Source organism: Artibeus jamaicensis, unplaced genomic scaffold (genome assembly GCF_021234435.1).
Source record: "Artibeus jamaicensis isolate MK-2021 breed Jamaican fruit bat unplaced genomic scaffold, CSHL_Jam_final contig_419, whole genome shotgun sequence".
In the NCBI taxonomy this organism is placed as follows: Eukaryota; Metazoa; Chordata; class Mammalia; order Chiroptera; family Phyllostomidae; genus Artibeus; species Artibeus jamaicensis.
This window is the reverse complement of record NW_026521824.1, coordinates 1,834,332-1,856,470: the sequence shown is the minus strand read 5'-3', so window position 1 is coordinate 1,856,470 and position 22,139 is coordinate 1,834,332. Positions and strand designations below refer to the sequence as shown.

The 22,139-nt window shown below is 53.9% G+C and overlaps 1 protein-coding gene across 4 annotated transcripts; it reads right to left on the bottom strand.

The window, feature by feature from the left end:
- Positions 1-126: 126 nt before the first annotated feature.
- DRG2 (developmentally regulated GTP binding protein 2) lies at positions 127-21,385 on the bottom strand. Of its 4 annotated transcripts, none has more exons than XM_037163182.2 (13): positions 21,197-21,385; positions 17,682-17,842; positions 11,823-11,912; positions 11,198-11,258; positions 9,623-9,713; positions 8,967-9,039; positions 8,748-8,838; positions 7,815-7,912; positions 7,328-7,404; positions 5,945-6,033; positions 5,081-5,139; positions 1,187-1,240; positions 127-855 (listed from the first exon to the last, which is right to left on the bottom strand). In XM_037163182.2, exons 1-13 carry the CDS (start codon positions 21,258-21,260, stop codon positions 769-771), a joined length of 1,095 nt encoding a protein of 364 aa, XP_037019077.1. In that variant the 5' UTR covers positions 21,261-21,385; the 3' UTR covers positions 127-768. The 4 variants fall into 4 exon arrangements, with proteins under 4 accessions (XP_037019077.1, XP_037019079.2, XP_037019078.1 ...); XM_037163184.2 differs by having other exon boundaries at positions 1,203-1,240; XM_037163183.2 differs by having other exon boundaries at positions 17,691-17,842.
- Positions 21,386-22,139: the final 754 nt, after the last annotated feature.

Sequence of the window (22,139 nt, the reverse complement as noted above, 5' to 3'; positions counted from 1 at the left end):
CCACACTTGAGCCAGGTCCCCCATGGCCCAGGCTGTACCCATTCTTTGGTCATATCTCATTGTTGCCCACTGACCAAAGCTGGCAGTTCAGAAAACTTACAGAATGCACCTCACTCTGAACAGAAATTGTTTTCATCCTTTATTTCAGCATGAGCTGAGATCAGAGGGCGTAGAGAAAATAAAAAATCCAAACTCCAGTCCCCAGCCCCAGTGTCTGGGATTTTGTGTTGGGCATGGGCTGCCTGGGAGGGGGGCACTTCAGGACCCATCAAGCTATGGAGGGCATGGGCTGGACCTATACAACCACTGACTCTAGTCCCCACCCCAGGCACCCCGGGGTGGGGGTTTTGTCCCAGGTGGCCCCCTCCTGGAGAACTGGAAAACTGCAGGGGTGGAGAGGCTGAGGCGAGCCTACAGTGAGGCCCAGCTCCCCACACCACATGAGCAAGCCATCTGCGTTAGGCCCAGGCTGGAAAGTAAGGGGCGACCTGCTCCCTCGGTGCTCGAGCAGGGCTGAGTCCCCACCACAGGGTCTAGTCTCAAAGGAAATGCCTCCTGCCCAACCTAAGCCCCCAACCTTGTCCCTCTGTCCCATACACTCTTCATCATCTGCCTACTGAAGAAACTTCTGGAAAAAAGCGGAGACTTGAGAGACCCCTTCCTGTAATACATGTATTTGTATTCTTCCTGTTTGGGCTTCAGTGTGTCACATTGGATCCAACTTCCCAGAGAGACAGGGTGGGTGGCTTGGTGGCCTGGCCCCGACCACTACTTCTTAACAATCTGGATAACATCTTCATGCTCCATGGTGTGAGTCAGGCCCACTCGCTGTGGGCTGTACTTGGTGCTGGTGCCCTGGGTGGGGAACGGGGCAGAAGGGCTATCAGTTTTAGTACTGACCAAGACCAGGTCTGACGGCCTTGGTCAGTACGGAAGGAAGGTGTGGGGTGTGAATGCCGGAGTCTAAAGTGGGAGATCCCAGCACCAGCAAACACCAGAGGCCTCAGAGAGCAGAACTCCCCGTGGTCAGATTGTTTCTGGATCCTAAAGATGGAGAGGCTGGTGTCCAGTCTGGAACAGCATGAGCACCATGTGCAGTGGGACAGACACACAGACCCCGTGGTCCCCCTACAGAGGGGCAGGGACAGTGTTGGGAATGGCCCCAGCCCACCTCCCCCCTACTCACCCACACCAGCGCGTACTTGAACTGGCTGGCGAGTGACCGGTGGATGCGGTGGCACTAGTGGGAGGGCAGGAGAGGCAGATGGTGAGACGAGACCCCACCCAACCCCACCAGGCACCAGATGCATGCGAAGTGGCAGCCATCCCCAAGGCAGGTGCTCCCACAGCTCTGGCCCCTGCCCGGGAACCCCACGTGCTGCGTGCACAGCCCCGGTCATGGCCACAGGCTACCCTGACATTCACACCCCTGGGTCTGCCCCAGAGTCATGGGGCCCACTTAGGAATGTTCCTGCAGCCCCTGGATGAAAGGCTGGACAGGCTTGCTGTCAGAGGCCCTCTGCCCACCTTGCCCAAACAACAGCCCTGACAGATGCCTTTTCAGATGGGCAAGGATGATTTTAGGACACCCCAGCTCAGCCTGGGGTCACCAGGCATGTCCACGGTCTCTCAGACCTCCTGTCCACAGCTGTGAGTTGGAGCGCCCCCCACATCACATTACCCACCCCCACCTCAGGACAGCCCCCCCACCCTTTAGCACTCCCAGGTAGACACGAAGGTCATGGGGACCTCAGCACTGTCAGGAGACCAGAGCCAGCTCGTCCCGAGAATGTAGACCCAGGGTTCAGGGTGGGCACAGTGGAGGTGGGCAGGGAGAAGATGGTGCAACATTGCCTCTCTCATACCCACAGCCTTAGTGGTGCTGGCCAGAGACCCAATGCTTTAGCCTAGCATCTGTGGGGACAGAAGTAGGCATGGGGCCTGCAAGAACATTCCCCAAGGAGCCATCCAGTCCAGGCATCCTCTGGATGAGCAAGGATGCCAACACCATGACAGAGAGGGCGCTGTTGCCAGTTACAAGCAGGCACCCACACATATAGCTCCAACACTTGCAGATTTCTAGGCCAGAGAATGAAATCTGGTGGCCCAGACGTCGGCTCTAGCCTGCAGATGTGTTTTAAGTTTTCCTCAACTTGCCCAACAATGAAATTAAACCTACTGGCACAGCCGGCAAAGCAGGGTCCTGCAGTCACGGGGCTCTCCAGGGAGCTGGTGAGCTCCAGGGGCACTGACTGCTGCGTACCTGAAGCAGGTGGGGCATGTGCACACCCACTGGCCAGAGGCCCCAGCACGGCCTAGTGTGTCTGACATGGAGATCCAATGTTAGCAGCAGGAGCTGCACTCATGTCCCTTGCAGTCAGAAGGAACAAAAGGTCCTCCAAGGCCCTTGTTTCAACACGGGAGAGAGCACAGCATTTGGGGATGGAGACTGTTGCTCTTCAGAGTCCACTGTGCCTTGCGATTGGGATAGCCTGACATGTCTTCTGTCTCTGAGGCTCACGGGTCATGTCGCTCACAGGCAAGGCCTCTGTCAGCTCAGTGAAGACAAAGCAGGGCCTGGGCTGGGCGCGTTACAGAGACCCTGGGTAGGGGGTCACTTACCAACCCTGCCCCACCCAGTGCGAACACTGGGGCACTGGGAGGATGACAGTACAGGGACCTGGGAACAGCCCCAGGTCTGCCTCGTTCTGACACCCAAGTCTTCCCTCTCCTTTGGGTCTCTATTGTCAGCATCCAGGTACCAGGGACAGGTAAGTGTCCCAGGAGGGAGGGTGAGAGAGGAGGGGTAAAGAATGAAGAGCAGGCCTCTCTGGGAGAAAGTCCAGCTTAGAAGCAAAAACCTCCAAAGCCCCTCCCCACCCCTCCAGCTGCCCTCAACTGCTGTTTTGGATTCTGTGGTGGCTGGGAGTAAACAACCAGCACTCAGCAGCTCGCTCCTGCCTCTGGGCCTTTGTACCTGTATCCCTACTGCCTGCAAAACCCTTCTGCCCCTGGTGCTTCCTGCTCTGCTTCCCAGATATGGCTAAACCTCACATGCTCTTGGGCAGGCAGCTAAGGCACTGAGAGGGTTGAGGAAACTGCCCGCACACAGTGCAGGGTCTCCCAGGGAAAGCCAGCACCCGTGGGCAGCTGTGTAAATGGCCTGCCAGACACTGTAGTCACAGGTCCCAAAACAGGCCCGGGACACAGGGACTCCCACATGGGAGCTCTTTGGAGCAACCTAAGGGGTGTGGGAGGACAGTCGTGGGTCTCCGTGGCCACCTCCACTGAGTAAGCAGGCTGTCAAGAATGACTAGGGCCAGGCTGCAGGTCCACCTGCCCCAGGACCAAGAGAACACAAGCTGGAGCAGTGACTTCCGGCTCATGCACTGCAGGAATTCCTAAAACATGCCCATTTAGTCAGGGCCATGGACCTCTTTCCTTCAGAGTGTCAAATACAAAAGTGACAGCAGACAGCACAATCATAGCCGTCCAGTGGGAATGACTGAAAACTATACCTATTTTGCCCTCACTTGTGTGGATCAGTGGGTTGGGCCTCATTCCACAAACTGAAAGGTCACTGGTTCAATTCCCAGTCAGGGCACATGCCCGGGGTGCAGGCCAGGTCCCCAGTAGTGGTCACAAGAGAGGCAACTACACATTGATGTTTCTCTTCCTCCCTTCCTTCCTTCCCCTCTGTCTAAAAATAAATAAATAAATAAATAAATAAATAAGTAAATAAGAGCTTTAAAAAACTGTATGTTTTTTTGGGTCGGATTGGCACAAATATGTTTTTTTGGTGCAGAATTGTAGTAATTAGTTTATGTGTGCCATGAGATGAAAAAGGTGGAAATCACTGAGAGGAAAACAAAGCCCAAGAAGACGGCTATGTGACCTGGAGCATCGCCTTGGCTCTCTAGAGAGACGGTGCAGGGACACATTCAGGGAGACAGGACCCCTGTGTCTCCGACACAGAAACGTACCCTCCCTCTCCCTGACCCACCGGCATGGTCCAGAGCCCTGCCTCACTGCACGCCCTACTCCCCTGCCTCACTGCACACCCTACTCCCCTGCCTCACTGCACGCCCTACTCCCCTGCCTCACTGCACGCCCTACTCCCCTGCCTCACTGCACACCCTACTCCCCTGCCTCACTGCACGCCCTACTCCCCTGCCTCACTGCACGCCCTACTCCCCTGCCTCACTGCACGCCCTACTCCCCTGCCTCACTGCACGCCCTACTCCCCTGCCCAGGGCGCGGGTGGGGATGCTCCTCCTACTGCCATCTCCTCAGCCAGATCCTGCTGGTCTCCAGAGCCCCTGCCCTCTCTGTGTACATGGAGGCACCTGTCCCTGCTCACCATCCTCTTCCTTCCCTACACTGACCTTTAGGTGGAATAGCTTAGCTCTGACATTGGGTGTCTGGTATCTGTGGACCCCAAAGGACTCAGGTTCTGGCAGGAACAGGGTCTACTTTGTTGATGCTCAATAAATTGTGTGGGGTGAAGAAAGCATTCACTGCCACGCCCAGGCCAAGGGCAGGATGTGGGAGCAGGGAGAGCAGGCTGTACTGGGGAGGGTAGGGACCTGGAGGCCAGGGGCCACTGGCACGGCAGGTGGCAAGTAAGTCCTAGGCCAACATGACGAGACACTCCTTGAAATAAATACAAGAATCCACGGGGTCAGGAGATCCCCTCGACAGAGTGTCTTTGAGACTCTGAGGAGCCCACAGCACTGAGGTGGGACGGGACAGCAAGAACCACTGCCTGCTGGACATTCACTGTGCACCAGGCAGCATGCTGAGGGCTTTCCATGCTTGACCTCCTTCAACACCGGCCCAACTACCAGTGGGTGGGCAGCACTCCCCTGTCGCACAGAGAACAAAGGCTTGACATGGAGCCAGAAAGAGTGGTTGGGATGGGACGCATCCTAGGTCCAATGCCAGGGCCTTGGCCCTCTGCTGCAGCAGCATGTGCTGTCCAGTCAGCCAAGGACCAGGAGAGCTTCAGGTAGGCCCCTACCCCTGGAGGGGACGGAGGGAGCTCCCTGATCCCTTATCTGGGCAGGTCTCACCAACTCACCACATGCTCCACGGAGGCCCCTTTCCGGAGAATGATGGCATCTGAGAAGTCCGGCCTCTCTGCACAGGTAGAGATGGGGGTGGCTGTGACTCATGGTCATGGCCCATGCTCTGTAGTTCCTTTCCACAGGTGACAAAGGCCCTTTCCATCACCAGCCTTGGGCTAGCCTCCCCCACCCTTATTCAGCAAACCCTTTTTGTAGATCCCCATGCAGTCTTCTACAACCTTGACCTTAACATGGAGAATCAAAGCAAATACAAGTCCAGGGTTCAGACTGCCTGCAACCCAGTCAGTCATGAGAGCCCCAGCTGAGGAAAGCCAGAGGGCGCATCTGGAAAGCACTGGTGAGGTGTGACAGCTGTTGGCATCCGGTCATGGGCAGCCACAGCTCTCCCCTTGCTTGCAAGGTCAAGGTCAATGAAAATTGCCCAAACTCAGCAGCTAGGCCCCCAAGTGTGTGAGGTGTGTATACAGGGGTGGAGATATGGAAAAGACTCTTGTGCATTCAGTCACCGAAAGTCCTGACATGGGGCCAGCTGCATGGGGCCAGGAGCGGGGGTTACTGCTGTAGCTGATGGGGAACTCCAGAGCAGCATCTATCCCACTGACCCCTACTCTCGCCCCCCAGAGCACCCTCAGACCAGGAGCCCGAGAGCATGGCATTCTTTGCTACCGGGCTCAGGCTGAGGCCTCTCCCAGCTGAGGTAGAGGCCAGGGTCAGTTCTGAGTAGGGACAAAGCAGAGCTGTGTGCAAGACAAGCCAGGCCGGGGCCCTAGGCCCTCTGGGCACTACATGCAGACTGCGGTGGCTCTGACCGAGTGTGAGACTCAGCTGCTTCTTGGGCTATAGGCTGCTCGACTTACGTCCTCTCTTCTTGGTGTAGATGCAGGTCAGGGCCAAGTACTCCCAAAGCATCTCAAGCAAGTAGTCCAGGTTCAGCTTCATACCACAGCTGCTGGGGAGAAAGGTGGCCAGTCAGAGGAGCCCCCTGGATTCAGAGGCCAGGGAGGGATCTCTGCTTCCTCACTATGGCAGAGGACGACCTCCATCTGGCTGGGCGCAGGCACCAAGGCCAGTGCGGCCCAGTTGGAGCCGGTTGGGAGCCAAGCCTATAGTTCTGACAGCAGCTGACACTTCAATGGCCAAGGTCTCTAGCCAGCCCTTGCAGTCATGCCCCATAGAGCTCAGCCGTGTCTCCAGGGGGTCACCACTGCCCTCTGTGCAGGGCACATGGCAAGTGTAGATGACACAGATGCCTGGAGGTGGGCCTCTTCTCCTGGCACCTGCTGTGTGGGGGCTGGTGTGGGGCTGTGATGGGATCAAGAACAGGGCATGAAAATTCAGGGTTTGCCCCGTCCTGAGAGGGACTGTGTCGAGGGGGGGGGGGGGAGCTGGGGTAGGGTGGGGCTGGCTGCTGACCCTCCCCAGCTGTCTTGCCCTGCACAGATGCCAGCCCTCCACAGGGCCGTTTCGAGCACAATGAGCAGGTAAAGGCACTCTTATCCCTCAATGATGGGTGTGTTCTCAGGAGGCCCCCCGCAGGGCGACAAACAGGAGGGTGGGAGGCGTGGCTGAGGCTGTCCTACAGGAGGGATGCTGGCTCTCTGCTGCCCTCATGGCAGATGACAATGCCTAGGAAAGGTCCCTGTGCTTGCATCCAGGATCCTCATCCATCAGTGGCACAGGTCACCCCCACCTAGCCCTTGAGCACCTTCCTCCCTGCAAGCCAAGCCTCACTGTGAAGCTGAAGCATGCCTGGTTTGAGCTGGGAAACCAGCCAAGTGGGACACACAGTCCGCATGCCTCAAAAGAGGAGCCCCACAGTGATGATGGGAAGTGACATCAGCCAGGGTGCACGTGGCCCCAAAACCCACCCACGTGGACCGGGAACAGGTAGTCAAGGGTTGCTTCGCCCACCTGATGACTTCAGCTCCCCTTTCCTCTGCTCTGCATTGATAGGGCCACACTGCCTACTATGCCAGGAGCGCTGGCTTACACTCTAGCACCTTCAGGGAGACTGAGTTTAACCACTAACTGATGAAGCCTCTTCACCGTTCTTAACCATTTACCTCGATGGACATTAGCCTTCAGTTTCCTTAACCAGAGTCCACCTCACATAACCGACACTGTCCATGTCAGCACAGGGTGGGACTGAGCCAAGGTGTCCAGCTACTGGGAGGGCCGCCTCTGCCCTGAGCCGCTGTAGAGGCTACACGGATGGGCTCACACACAGGAAGAAGCCTCACCTAATGACCACGCTGTTGGGTTTCCGGGCCAGGCGGTCCACTTCTTCCATTGAGATCTGGTCAATTTTGTTATAAACCTGGGATTCAAAGGTGGAAGTGGGTGCTGGGGAAGGAAAAAAATAAAGGAGCACAGGACAAGGGCCCCCAAGCAGCCACAGACCTGCTGCAGTCCCTCCCTCTGCACACTGTGGCACAGGGGCTGACGCTAAGTATCCTCCCTCCCCTTGTTGTCTCCATCATGGGGAAAGGTGGAAGGGACTTGAGCAGCCAGCACCCTCAAAAGAAAGGCTGGGCTAGAACCCCAGTATCAAGTGAGACATGTCTGTAAGACTCAAGGACCTGCCAAGGGTAGAGGGGAGATAAGGGTGGAGAAGACAGTTGTGCTCTTTCTGTTCCTCAAAGGAACCTGTCTTCTATGTGGGTCAAGGGGGCCCAGGGTAAAGGCTCCCCTCCCACAGGGCATGGGGTTGGAGCCTGTGCCACTTACATACAAGCAGGGCATGTACACCCGGTTGCCAACAATCACATCAATGAATTCGTCCGGGGAACAATCCTCTCGGAAGAGCACCTCTGCGTTGAAGATCTCTGCAGGACTCAGATTAAGGGCAACCTGTGCACTAGCAGCCCCTTGTGCCCACTCCATGAGGGCCCAGAACAGCCCATCAGGAAGTGTGCTGGCTGAAAGGGACAGCAGAGATCATCCGCTTGCAAGGTTTTACAAGATTTTAAAGTTTGAGGAGCCCCTCATTTTTTTGAAAAAAGCCACAATATATGAAAGTTTCAATCAACAGTTTAAATCTTTGTTGTTAGGCAAGAAAATCTACTTGCCAGAATCCCGAGCAACTCAGTGAACACCCAGGTTTCAGAGCAGGAGTGCTGTCTGAAAGCTCTAGTCTCACCTACCTCCCCCACATGCAGAACTCTCTTCTGGGTGCCATCCTGCCTCTGCTTGCACACTGCCAGGGACAGGGGCCTCACCACCTCCATAGGTGCCCTATCTCACTGTGAGTTCTCCCAATGCTGAGCTCAGAGGCCCTACCCTGACCTCTGGAGCCCCAGAACCCACTCAGCCCCCGACAATACAGCCCTTGGTGTGTGCAGAGGCTTCTCTAGACTAGGAGGCCCTGGGCCCCAGGGGCTATTTCCCTTGCCATCTCATCTTTCTTCCAGAGGTGACCAGCCACCATAGCATCTCGTAACTGGCAAGGAGTCAGGAAGCCACTGCTGAGCACAAGCCAGGCTGTAGTCTGGTAAGCCTCCACTTGGAGAGCACGCAGGCTAGGGGTCTGGGAGCCCCTCATGCCACGCTGCTGCCACGGCTTTCTCAGAGCCTGCTCCAGGGGTAGAAGGGCCGTCTCCGGGGCCCCTCCCATACCCTGGAGGCTCTGGGCACCCCTCACTACCCATTCATTAAGGATACTGTACTCGTGCAGGATCAGCTGCACCAGCTTCTCTGAACACTGGGTCAGTGTCACGGTCGAATTAAAGGAGATGCCACCACCCTTCTTGGGCTGAGGAGGAGAGGGGAAGGGAGACCTACTGACAAGGGGCCAGCTGCAACTGCCCCATATGCTTCAGCTACTGGCTGACACCATCCAGAACTCCCCACACTGCAGCCTGCAGGTGACAGGGGCCTCACCTTGAAGTAGATGTTAGGCTTGTGCTTGTTGAGGCGGATGCCCACTGACTCCAGCTCCTTCTCCAGCAAAGACCTGGGAAGAGCCCCCATGGCCTTCATAGGGGCTCAGGGGCAGTCTGCACAGTCTCCCTGCCACACAGGAAACCCCTGTCGCCCTCCTCTACCTGCCCCTAGCAACTTTGAACGTTCTTTCCCAACAACCCAGAGCTGCAGGGGAGCCTCTGAACCCTTTGCCTAATCCAGTGGCAACTGGCCAGGGCTTCAGTCAGTGAGGAGAGGTGGGCCTGGAGTGCCCCTCCACTAGCAAGCCAGGCATGAGCAGACTTCTGTTGCTTGGGGCTGGGCTCCGGGCAGGTTTGGGGTAATGCCTGGGGCATTGGGCCCTGTGGGAGGGAGTCAGAGCCAGGCCATGCTTCTCTGGCCTTGGATGGCCAGTGCTGCCAGCGAGCTCCTGCTACGGGCTTCCACCAGCCTCCATGTTGGATGTAAGCCTCTTGGAGAGGATGCACCAGACCCAGTGCTTTGGGTTTAGCATGTGGATAGTCCTACCACTACCTGAACACAACAGGGCCAAGCATCACTCTGACCGTCCACCGTGGGCTCCACGACACATATGCCGGAGCCCAGAGCCTGCCTCCCTACCCCATCCCGCGGACCTCTGCACCTCTCCCTTGGTGGCATCCAGCATCATGATGACGACGTCAGCTGTGCGTGCCACAGCGATCACCTGCCGACCACGGCCTTTCCCTGGACAGGCAGAAGGGACACGGTCACACAGGGACAGAGGCAGGACCCAAATGACTCCACCCAGCCCACAACACCTCAGACTCCTGAGCCTCACACGCCTGCCATGGTGCCTGCCACGTGCCCTCTCCCAGGCTGATTCCTTTGGCATTTTGTTAATCTAGGCACGATCTTACTTGTGAAGATTTGCTTTAGGACAGAGACATGGCCACCTCAGGGGGGGTGGCAGCCCCATGCTAAGTGCTTTGTGAGCACTTTCTCACTCAACCCTTAACACACCCTGGATGCCCAGTGCTTTATCATGCTAACTTCACAGATAAGAAAGCTGAGGCTTGGGTTAGAGATACCCAATCACTTGCTCAACAACACGAAGCCAGTGATGCCAGGACTTGAAACTATCTGCCTTTCTTAAAAGCCGGGTGACAGAGCACCCAATGGGCTGCAGAGCCCCAGGAGACAGCACAGGACAGCACAGGTGGAAGTGCTTCAGGGACTGTTGCACAAGGGCCAGACTCCACTATTATCAGATGACTAGAGGAGTCAGGCACCTTGCCAATGTCTCGCAGGGCTGGGGGCCAGAAGTGGAGCGCCAGGGTCTACCCAGATCTCTGACCTGAGAATGAGGGGTCAGACAGGTGACATCTGCGCCCTAGCCGCCTCTAGTCTGTACACATTCCCCTCATGTGGCAGGACCCTGTAGGCCCCTAATGTGCCACTGGGATGGTGTGGGAACTAATACCACTCCCCACCTGGTTCAACAGGAAGGACCTCCATGGGACAGGCAGTGGGGCATGGGAAGGTCCCTGGCAGGGAGGCACTGGGCCCCCAGAGAGGAAGCCTGGCCCAGCTCTGCCACTGAATAGCAGAATACATTGTTACTTAGGGCAGACCCTTGAACTTTCTGCTCCCCCCCCCTCCCCCGCCCCCTGCCCCCCCCCCCCCCCCGCCGGGCTCCTCCTGGCTATGAAAAGGAAACAATATACTCCCTAAGTCACAGGGCTATTGGGCTATAGGAGGGTTAAGTGAGCTGATGGTCAGCACAGAGCCTGGCACTCAGCATGGGCTGGATAACTGCCAGTTGGTGACCATCTCTGCAAATGCTGCACACAGCCACCGGCCACCAGAAGACACAGGCATGTTTCTCATCTTAAAAAAAAAAAAAGGAAACCCCCCCCCAAAAACAAAGGACAGGACAGGAGCACAGTCTGCGATGGCCAGCTAACAAGTGTCCAACCCTCGCAGGGCACAGGGGAGCACATGGAGTAGAAGTGAGGATTCGAGCCTGTCTGTGAGCTGGGAAACCCTGAGCAAGTCCTTTCATGCCTATTTCCTTCACTTCAAGGTGGGTCTCTAGGGACTGTACTGGGCTAGGGCCTCCAAGTACAGAGAACTGAGCAGCGTGAGAGATTGGGAGTCCCACCCAATTTTAACAGTGGGGCTCCCTGCATCCTGGGGGAGGAGGTGGGCCCCGGGCGCCCAGCTTGTACCTTGTGCTGCACCTTCGATGATTCCAGGGAGGTCCAGGAGCTGGATGTTGGCTCCTTTGTACTAGGAGGCAGAAGAGAGGGTGGTGAGATGAGGATGGGCCGCCCCGGGCTGGGCCCACCTTAGCCCAGGAACTCCACAAGAGCCGGCAGCTAGGGGCCGCTGGGAACTGGGGGTTGGCCTCCAGGGCCATGTCTGGGTCTCGTCCCCCACTGGGAGCTGAGGAGCCACCTTGGGGAAGACTAGCGTTTTTACAATCCCACAACACTCATCGCTGGTGGCAACAGCTCTTTACAATGAAGTGCTTCACTGTGAGAAGCTCAAGGCCACAGGAAGCCAGCAGCACAGGGCTCCCAAGCCTTCCAGGCAGTGGGGTCCAGCCCGGCAGCAGTGGGTGGCCTGAGATGGGGGGGCAGGGGAGTGGGCACAAAGGGCACCAGGAGACCCGGCCCCCACAGGCTGATCCCTGGAACTGGTCAGCACTACAGGGTAGCCACACCACTCTAGGGTCTCAGCAGCCAGAGTGCCCAGGCTTCAAGGCACACACATCCAGGATATACTTGCACACAACTGAAAACTCAAGCACACACCCCTCGCCCTCCCGGGATCCAGTGAACTCCAACTTACTTCAATTACCCCAGGGATACATGTTAGGGTTGTGAACTCATAGGATGCAGCTTCGCTGGCTGTAGAGGTCATCAGACTCAAGAAGGTGGACTAGGAGAAAAAGAAGGTTGTGATATTGAGTCTTGTCCTGGTCTCTCTGGAGAACCCCCAGGCTGCAGGGAGACACTCTCCTCACCCTCTGCTTGGTGATGGGGTGGGAGGGTGGGGAGGGGAACAGTGACGAGAACGACAGTGGGAAAAGTTGCCTCAGGCCCTGTCCAGAAAGGCTGGGCTCCCCTCGGAGGCCTCGCACCTGTCTTGGGGACACAGGCACCTAGTCTTTAGGTGAGTTCCCCCACTTCATTCAGGGGTACTTCCCTAGCTCCACAAAAACACTCCAGACCTTCCTGAGCCCCACAGAACTTCCAGCAGGTGGCAGCCCCATGGCACCCAAAGATGCTGCTTCACCCTGGGAGAGGCAAGATGTCCAAGGAGATGCTGGCCTTCAAAGCCAGGTGGTGGGAGGAGGTGCTAGGGGGAAGGGAGAGGCAGGCTGGGAAGGGCCTAGTGGAAACACTCTTGAGACGGTTCACTGTGGCAATGGGGCTAGGGTTTGGCTAGGAGACAGAGACCTGGCCTGGCAGCTCGCCTCTGCTGGGGACCTGGGCAAGAAACTTCATCCTCTGAGCTTCAGAGTCCTCCTATGTGGAGCCGGCATCTTCCCCGTCCCTCTCCTGAGGGGCTGCGTGGAGCAGGATTAGATGATATGGTTTGTGGTGCACCGAGTCCAGGGCACAGCAAGACCATGGGCTGGACACTGCAGCCCAGGGGCAAGCAAAGCCATGGGCAGCACCAGGAGGAAAAGAAACCTGCCCTGGCCTCAGGCCCACCTAGTCAGCAGGGTACCTGAAACAAGAACCCTAGGATGCAGTTTTGACTGGGATGGTGCCGCCTAGATCCCGGGCTGGTGCTCTGGACGGTGCCCCTCACTGGCAGGCAGGAAGGCTGGGGCACACCTCACTCACACACCCTGAGACTGAAACCTAGAAGGCAGCATGCAAAGAGAACACAGGCCTCAAATCCAGAAACTCTTTGCCCTGGGGACCTCTGGGGGCAGGGGTGGGATGGTAGAGCAAGGGCCACTGAAGGACGTCCCTGACCCTGTCTGGCCTCTGCAGGCCAGGCTGGGTCCTCCCATGGCCAGACAGCCGGGATTCCCAGCAGGGCAGTGGGATCTGGCCCCAGGGACCCAGCCTGGGAAAGTAGAGTGGCATCTCCCAGGGGTATCTCACTTGGGGTAGAAGCATCTGTGGCAGACTGCAAAGTGAAATCAAAAGAAAAGGCAAAAACTGAGCCCATTATGATACCTGAAGAATCAGAGCCTGGAACTCCTCACTTGTCACCTGTGGGACAGCTATGAGCTCAACACCTTGCTGGGTCATTTAAGGGCAACATGTAAGCATTTGCCCTGTCTTTCCAGGTGACCTTTTTCAGAGCAACCAAACAGTCCCGTGATGAGACAAAAGGCTATTTCACAGGGACCATCAGCTAACCAGTGCAGATGGGTAAGAGAACTAGGGAACTGCTATTCACAACCACTAACAAAAATCCCTGGGCCAGGACCATCACTGGTGCTGGAGTCACTGAAAGGAGGTGGACAGGCCTGATTTCTGTGAGCACCACAGCGGCACTTGCTCAGGTTTGCTGGCATGATGCCAAGTGAGGCATTCGCCACCTACAACCGGGAGCCTGGGCAACGCAGCCCCCACTCTCAGGTCACAGGAAGTACATAAGCAGACATACAAGCTAAAGCACACAACAAGGAAGAAGCAGACCTCTCTGTAGGACAACTGGCCTTTTCTGTAGGACAACTGACCTGGTCTCCTTTGCAAGTCAGGGTCATGACAAAGGGGCTATTCCAGATGAAAGGAGCTGTAGTAGCCACACACACAGGGGCTCTGTGTGGTCTAGAATGGACCCTAGCTTGGACAGACCAATTACAGATGTCACTTTGGGTTAACTGCTGAAATCAGAATGTAGTCTGGGCATTAGATGATTACTGGATTACTGTCAATGTTGTTTGGTGTGCTCTACCAGTTTGTGGCTAAGAAGCAAAATGTCCTCATTTGTTGGAGATACAAGCTTAAATATTTAGGGCTCTGGGTTCATAAAGTGTGACACCTATAATTTACTCCTGGATAGTTCACTCAAAACAACCCCCCTACCGCTGCAACACACACATACATAGAGACAGCAATGAGGTGACATGTCCCTCAGTAGAGCATCTGAGAGAGGGCACATTGTACCTGTCCCTTCACCTCTTCTGTGTACTTGGAAATTTTTATTACACAAAATTGGGAAGAATAAGAAAGAATCAAAAAGACAGAGGACCTGGCAACCACACCAGGACTGAAGACTGCCAGGGTATTCAGCCACAGAGGGTGCATCTGGGGCAAACCCTGCCCTCTCGGCTGGAGGGTCTCCGGCTCCTCCAGCTCCTTCGGAGGGGCTGAAACAGGAGGTCCCTGGGTGGCTCCATCTGGCTTTTGCGAAATTGGAAGTCATAAGCACACCATCACTAAAGGAATGTGAGCACAGGCCAGAAAAAAGCCTGTAAAATGGGTGCTCACATTTTATGGGAGGGTTGAAAGGCATACACGACATGAACAGCAAAAGGCTTGGAGGCGTGGAAGCTGTGGGGCTGTTTCCAGCCTAACTTTCATCAGTAGCACCTTTCCCAGTCCCACACTATTTGGCTCAGATGATGACTGAGTTGGCACTGCACTTCCTGAGTCCACACTGAGGGAGGACCAGGAGGAAATGCGCACAGCTGGGTACCGATAATAAAATCCAGTGGGGATAAGTATGTTCCTGAAGATTAAAAAGCACTCAGCTGCCATCAGGAAGAAGCCTTTCTGCAGATTCTGAAGCAGGGCCCTGTCCTAGTCTGACTGGCACCCAGCCCAGCACCCAGAACTCCGCCGGGACACAGCACTGTGCACAGTGGGTGCACTAGGAAACACTCCCACCTGCCCCAGATGGAGTCAGCTGGAGTCTCCTTGGTGGGTAATTAGTAAGGCTGATGGGTGCTTTAAAAACCCAAAGCTCTGAGCCACTGGGCACTTCCTCTAGAAACACAAGCTGCAGTGTACAGCGCTTCAAGCACAGAACAGTCTCTAAGGCACTGTGTGCTTGAACAGAAGCCTGGACACCTAGCTGTCAGCAGCAGGGGAGGCAGGTAACAGGCCTGATCACAGGGCCACAGCATGACACTCCAGGCAGCTGTCAAGAGACGAGGTAATTCTAATGTGTTAATATGAACATGACAGATGTCCTTGGTGAAGTGAAAGTGCCAGTGGGAAATGCAGGTGTGACCCTGTGTGCACTGTGTATGTGTGGAGTCAGAGAGCACATCCAGCCCCAACCCCCACAATACACACCCCCCCCAATTATACAGGCAGAGAGAAAAACAAAACAAATGCTTGCAAAGACAAGTAGACTTTCCAGACTGCAACAAGCACTCAAGAAATGGTGGCTGTTACCAACTTCCCCTCTCTGTGGCCCAGAGTAATGGGTTCAGTACATTTTTTAGCTGAACTGATTCAAAAGCTGCTCCACCAGCACCTGGCCCAAGCCTCCTGGTCACTGCTCACTTGTATGTGAGCAACCTCTCCACCAGCCTCCCTACTTCCGGCCTTGTCTCAACCTATCATTGTTGCACAGAGCCAGAGAGACTCTTACAAAATGAGTCAGCTCCCTGACCTGGGTTTCTAAATACCACTCTCCAATAAAAGGGACCAAGGCTCCTTGGAAAAATGACCAATTCCAGGGCTGGGACAGGGGATAGATAAATGAGCCCGAAGCATCTTCCAGTAACAGAAAGTATGGCCCTTGCTGGTGTAGCTCAGTGGATTGAGTGCGGGCCTTGAGTGCGAATCATGGTTCGATTTCCAGTCAGGGCATGTGCCTGGGTTGCAGGCCAATTCCCAGCAGGGGACACACGAGAGGCAACGATACATTGATTATTTCTCTCCCTCTCTCCTTTCCTTCCCCTCTAAAGATAAAGAAATAAAATCTTAAAAAAAATATGGAAGTACTAAAAAAAAACAAAAAAAACCACAACAGCAGTATGTCTAAGAGCCAATTACAACTGCTTGGAAACTAGAACAACCTGAGTAACAAAATAAGACAGGCTGATATTAGAGCCCAAAGTATGTAATAAATCCCTATTGGTCCATACTGAAATAAATAAAGGATTAAATAAAATGGAGAGAAGAGACAAATCTTCCGTACAGAATTCTGAAAAATTTGGAGGTAGAACTCAAGGAGTTAGAACTTCTCAAGGAGGTAGAACTAACTCCCCACCCCCATGTGCGGGCTGCACATGGCGACTCCCTTCTACGAGGACAGTATGAGCATGAGAGGAACACTGAGTTGGCAGTGGAGAAGCCCGACAAATGCTCCCTTGGCCAGGTGATCAAGGGCAACAGCATATGAGATTAGTCATGTTGACAGTATGTACCTTGACATGATGGGACAGAAATGGCACTTTCCCTCTGTGGCCTTTCTCCCCAAAAGCCATCACCGTAGTCTAAGCATGACAAAAATATCAGACAAACCCCAATGGAGGGGCTTTCCACAAAACATCCAACCAGCATTCCTCAAAACTATCCAAGTCATCAAATCAAGGCAGGTCTAAGAAGAACCCAAGGAAACATGAAAACTGGGCACAATGTAGTCTCCCAGGGCAGGAAAAACAAAGGAAATTGGCATAAACTGGGTGTGAGGGATACAGGAACTTTACTAGCTTTGCAACTTTTTTGGTAAATGCATGACTCTTAAAATTTAAAGTTTATTTTTAAAGAAAGTCAGTCAGCTTAGTCAGTCCTTTTCTGTTCAAAACCCTTCAGTGATGCTTATCTTGCTGCCCACATAAAATTAAATATGAATTTTACCCTCAACTAATACACTTACAGAAGAAACCTTCTAAAAAACTCTGTGGTGGCTCCCGCTTCACTTTTTTCACCCAAAACCAAAGTTGTATGATGGCCTCCAAGGCCATCCAGCCACTACTCTGTACCTCCCACTGCTGCTCACTCAGACCCAGCCACCCGGACCCCCTTGACCATACTGAGCAAGCTCCCACCTACGGGCTTGTCCACTCACTGCCCCCTCTTGCCTGGGATGTTCCTTTTCCCGGGGCTCTGCAAGCTCCCACACTTCCTTCAGGCCTTGGCTCCAGTATCTGCTTGCCAGAGCAGCCTTCCCAGACCCCTGACACAAATGGAAGGACCCCAGCCCCCACCGGACACCCCTCCAAAGCAGTCCCCACTTGAGGTACCTGATGCTCGACTAGCTTCCTGTCTTTGCTTCCCCAAGATGGGAGTTCTGTGTGGGCAGGAACAGACCTACCTCCTGGCATGTGCTGTTCCTCCAGCAACTGGCACTTGCTGCACACTCAGTAAATGTGAGCAACGAAGAGTCTGAGACCGAGTGTAGCCATTTCTGCTAGAGTGGAAAGAATGGCCTCTAGCCTTGGCTAGTGTGGCTCAGTTGGCTGGGCAATGTCCCACAAACCAAAAGGTTTGGGGAACATGCCTGGGTTGTAGTTCAGTCCCTAGTTGAGGCAAATATGGAAGGCAACTGATCAATGTTTCTCTCTTGCATCGATGTTTCTCTTCCTCTCTTTCTCCCTCCCTCCCCCTCTAAAATAAAAAACAAAATAAAATAATTTTAAAAAGAATGTTCTCCATGTTAGGATGATGTAGGGGTAGGGCCTGATTGTGGCGGAGGCTGGGTCCTCTCTCAGAAGAGGCACTGTCCTGTTTGAAAGGAAACAACCCGTCTTCCTCCCCAAGGCCCAAGGTGACCATCACTGACCTTACCCACCGAGGGAAATCCAATCAGCGCCACACGGGCATCACCCGACTTCATGACGTCGAAGCCCTCTCCTTTGGATGAGGCCGATTTGGATGGTTCCAGGAGCTGGGCCCGATACTTGGCAAGTTTTGCTTTCAGCAAGCCCAGGTGGTACTCAGTGGCTGAAAGACAAAGAGTGGGAAGAAGGTAAGTGTCCAAAGCATCCGAGCTCCATGGGTCAGGTGGGGCCCCACACAACCACATGCTGGCCAGGAACATCAGGACCAAATGGCGGTTGTTGTCAACCGAGGAAATAAAATGTTCCCCTCTGCTGAAAATTCCCCTGTGGCTTCTCCCTTCACTCAGAATAAAAGTCTCCTTGTGGAGACCTGGAGACTCTGTGTCAGTGGTTCTCAATGGGCCAAGCGCCACTCCCTGGAAGTTCCCAGGGACATTTCCCATGGTCACTGCATGGTGAGGTCCTCACTGGCATCTGCTGGGCAGGGGCCAGGGAGGTCAACTGCCCTACAAGGTGAGAGTCAGTCCAGCACAGTCAAAAACTGTCCTGTGTCCCATGTGATTCTTCATTAAAGACTTACAGAGGGGAAACCTGGGTTAGGTTCACAAGGGGCCTGAAACCTCATTGTTTTACACATATACACAGGGCATTTTTTGCAGTGTGAATAAACACTGAAATTTTCAGGAATGCAACTCCTGTGTATATTCATGGAAGACAACAGCATGTTTTGCTTGAAACTTTACCTAGCCGTCTGCAGTGGTGTCTCTCAGAGGATACCTGAGGCACCATGACAACACACCTGCCCTGATCTGTACAGGGGCTCTGCCACATCCCCAGAGATTCTACCCAGAGGTGCCAGCATCGCACTGCTTAACACTCATTATATCCTGGCTATTTTCGGACATTTGCGTACTGAAATACACAGTATTTGTATTATGAAGTACTTTCCTCTTTTTTTCCCCTTTATATTATCATCAGGGCATTATATTGATATTTTTCAAATTCTTTGTACACAAAACTTTTACTATTAGTGGGGAATCACATTTCTAGGCAGTAAAGAGAGTACTACAAAATCTTGCTACAAAAGGAGGCTGTGGCTGAGACTGAGAATCAGGGCCCTGAGCGACCTGGTCCATGGCCACGCCCCCAACAACATCTCTCACCACTCTCCAGTTTAGTTAGTACATTCAGTGGCTGTCTTTGTTACTTAAGAATATGCTGACCCCATTCCTGCCTCAGAACCTTTGCACTTGCTGTTCCTTTCATTTCAACTTTTTCTTTCTGGGGCTTGCTCCTTCTCAAGATTCAAGGCTCAACTCAAATGGCACCTTTTCAAAGAGGCCTCCCCTATCTGGCCTTGGGAGACAGCATCATACAGAGGTTAAGAGCCCATGTTAGAGTCCCACCCTGTAGCCACCCATTCCTATTCCTGCACAATAGGAATGTTAACAATAACTACTTCATTGGACTTTCTGTAGACTTATAGAAAGCAGTAAGAACAATGACTGGCAAATAGCAAACATCCAATAAAAACTGGTTATTATTACTGTCTACAGTAGCGCCGCCTTTTCCTAGACCCCACTCTGCCTCATGGTCCTGGTTTATGCCTGAATGGCTCTTATCACTGTTTGAAACCATCTTGTTTCTTTAGTCCTTTCCCTCCAATAGGACAGGAACTGGGATGGTCACAGTTGTACTCCCAGCTTCCTGAACAGGTATGTGGTATAGGCCAAGTGCTCAGGAAATGTTTTAACGAGTGTATGAGTGAACTGGTGGCAGTGAGAACTGGTCAAGAATGGGTTTGGCAACAGTCAGGTTCACGCGGTCCTTCCTGTCATCCCAGTTTATAAAGATTCTGAGCCTCTGAGAAGGGAAGGGCTAGGTCTTAATCACCTTTACCTTCTCCTCCTCACACTACCCAAGTGGCAGCGTCTCTAGCCTGCCTGCTACTTTCTTTGGGTCCTACAGATGACGCTCCACAGGGAAGCCAGAGAGGGAGCTTAAACAGAAAGCAGACTATGTCTCCCCTGCTTACCACTCTCCACTGGCTCCCACTGCCCTTGGAACACAACTTGGACTTCTCCCATGACCTGCAAGGTCCTACCTACATGATTGGCTATCTCCCTTTCTCACAGCTCTCCAGACCAAGATTTTCTGGATCTCAGACACACCAAGTGTGTTCCTGCCCTGGGCCTTTGCACCAACTGTTCACTCTGCCAGAACAGTCTTCCCTCAGCTTTCTGCATGACTGGCTCCATGTGAAAGTTCTGGTTTCAGCTCAAAAGTCTCCTCATGGTGGTCCCCTCTGATCATTTTGCCTCTGGCCAGGCCCAGGCCCCAGCCTCAACACTCTGGCTTGTCTTCACAGAATGCACTGCTATCAGGAATCACCTTGTTTACTTAGTTACTGATTCACAGACTGTCCACTGGAAGGCCAGCTCCATGAAGGCAGAGAAATGCCTGTTTGTTCACTGTTCCAACCACACACAGTAGGGCTCAGTAGAGATTTACAGAATGAATGAATGATAGAAGCCACTCAACTCCTCAGCCTTCAGAACTAACTGGAACCAAGGGAGGACAGAGATCAGCTACCTAGCATTCCTTGCTTCTTGCTCCTGCAACCCCACAGCTGGTCTGGCCAGGCCCTGGGCCTCACACACCCTGGCCAATCTCTTCCCCCCATTGCTCCCAGCCTTCCTTCTGATCTAGATTTTTCTACTCTCTGCGCCATGGACACATCATGCTCACAAAGACTCCCATTCCTTTGCTCCTGACCTGAAATACTCTTCCCTCTACCAGCTTCCTCTTGGAAGCCTTCCTGGGTGTCACCATTCTTGTCTCCTCACCTCTCTGAGCTCCCCCAGCCCTTACAATCTGAAGTCCTGATTTCATCCTTCATCATGTGCCTTCATCACGTTGGGAGGTTTACTTTAAATACCGAGTCCTCACCAAGTGCCTAGTGCTTTGCACACACTGTTAGTGGGCTAAGCCGGGTCAAGGGATTATTATCCCCATTTGCAGATGAGGGCATTGAGGCTCAAAGAGGTGAAGTGACTTTCCAAGGTTTCACAGCAGGTAAGTGGTGGAGCCAGGGTTCAAGGCCAGGTCAGCCGGCCTCCAGAGCCCTGTTGCTTCCACTACTCCACCTCAGGGCTCCCGGCTGCTGAGTGACGTTTCATCTGTGGGATAGCACCTCTCGGACTTCCAGGCACCAACGGAGAGAGCACCAACTCCCCAAGCCCCGCCACGAGCAGGCCCGGCCTCCAACCCTAGTCCTGCTGCTCTGGGTTGGACGCCTGCGCTGTGAGTTGGCATTAGAGAAATGCTCGGTCTCTTCTCTGCTACCCGGCAGAGCACTAACCAGCTCTCCCCAGGACCTGCGTACCTCAGCACTACCCCGGCACTTCTCCGCGACCTTAGGGCCGGCTCCACCTCTACCGCTGGAGTTGCTTCCCCATTTAACAGTGAGGAATACTGAGGCGAGCGGAAAGGCAGGCCCCTTCGGGCCGGGGCTCACCCTTGTTCTTTTGCGTCCGAGCGATCTCCTTCTCGATCTCGGATATCTTCTCCAAGATCCCCATGGCCGCAGTTAAGCTGGGAGCACCGACAGACACAGCGGCAAGGCCCGCAAGTTCGCCCTCTCGGCTGCAGCTGAACACCCGGTGCTCGGAAGTCCACGGCTAACGGCGTCCGGTCGCTCCAGGCGCTCCGAGATTCAAAGTCCGGGCGGGCGACGCTGAGCGTGGTGCCAGACACAACTGGTTCCGCCCTCTGGGTCTGCCAGGCCGGGGGCCTCCAGGATGGACCGGAAAGGGCTAGGTCGAACAGGGGCGGGGCGGTGCTGCGTTGGACTCGGGCTAACGTGGGAAGACCCTGAGGCTGGGAGACACCGAAGCAGTCTTCCTTCGCTGATGAACCTGACCTGCAGTCCCCAGCGTAACTGAGGGAGCCGAAAGCCTGGTGGCTTTTTACTTTACGTGGAGGTTAAAAGTGGGTCCCCATTACCACATTGACTAAGTATTCAACCTAGCCTTATTATCTGTCCTCAGATATCTCTTAAGATGCTGCAGCATGTAGACAATATCCGTGTGAATTCTTGCCAAAAAATACTGCATCTGTTTTTAGACACGAGGAAACATGATTAGACAAATCTAGAAAGTGGTTCATTTTCTAAGACAAATGGCCCGAGCTCTTCAAAATTGTAAATGATGAGAGAAAGGGCAGGGGGCCTGGAGACTAAAAGATGTTAAATATAATGTGTGTACCTTGCCTAGATTCTAAGTGAAAATTTAAAAGCAGTTATAAAAAGACATTCTGAGGACAATTGAGGAAGTTTTGACTTTGGGTAGGATATTGGATATTACAGAGTAATTCCAGTTTTTCCTGGTGTGATGATTGTAGGAGAATGCCATGGTGTTAGTTGTCTTAGTCTGCTTAGGCTAACATATCAAAATACCACA

Coding starts and splice junctions, on each gene's coding strand:
- DRG2 (XM_037163182.2), bottom strand. CDS start 21,260: ATGGGGATCTTGGAGAAGATATCCGAGATCGAGAAGGAGATCGCTCGG. Junction 11,913..17,681: donor GATTTCCCTCGGTGGGTAAG/GTCAGTGATGGT, acceptor TTTTTCTCCTAG/TCCACCTTCTTGAGTCTGAT. Junction 11,259..11,822: donor GTATCCCTGGGGTAATTGAA/GTAAGTTGGAGT, acceptor TCTGCCTCCTAG/TACAAAGGAGCCAACATCCA.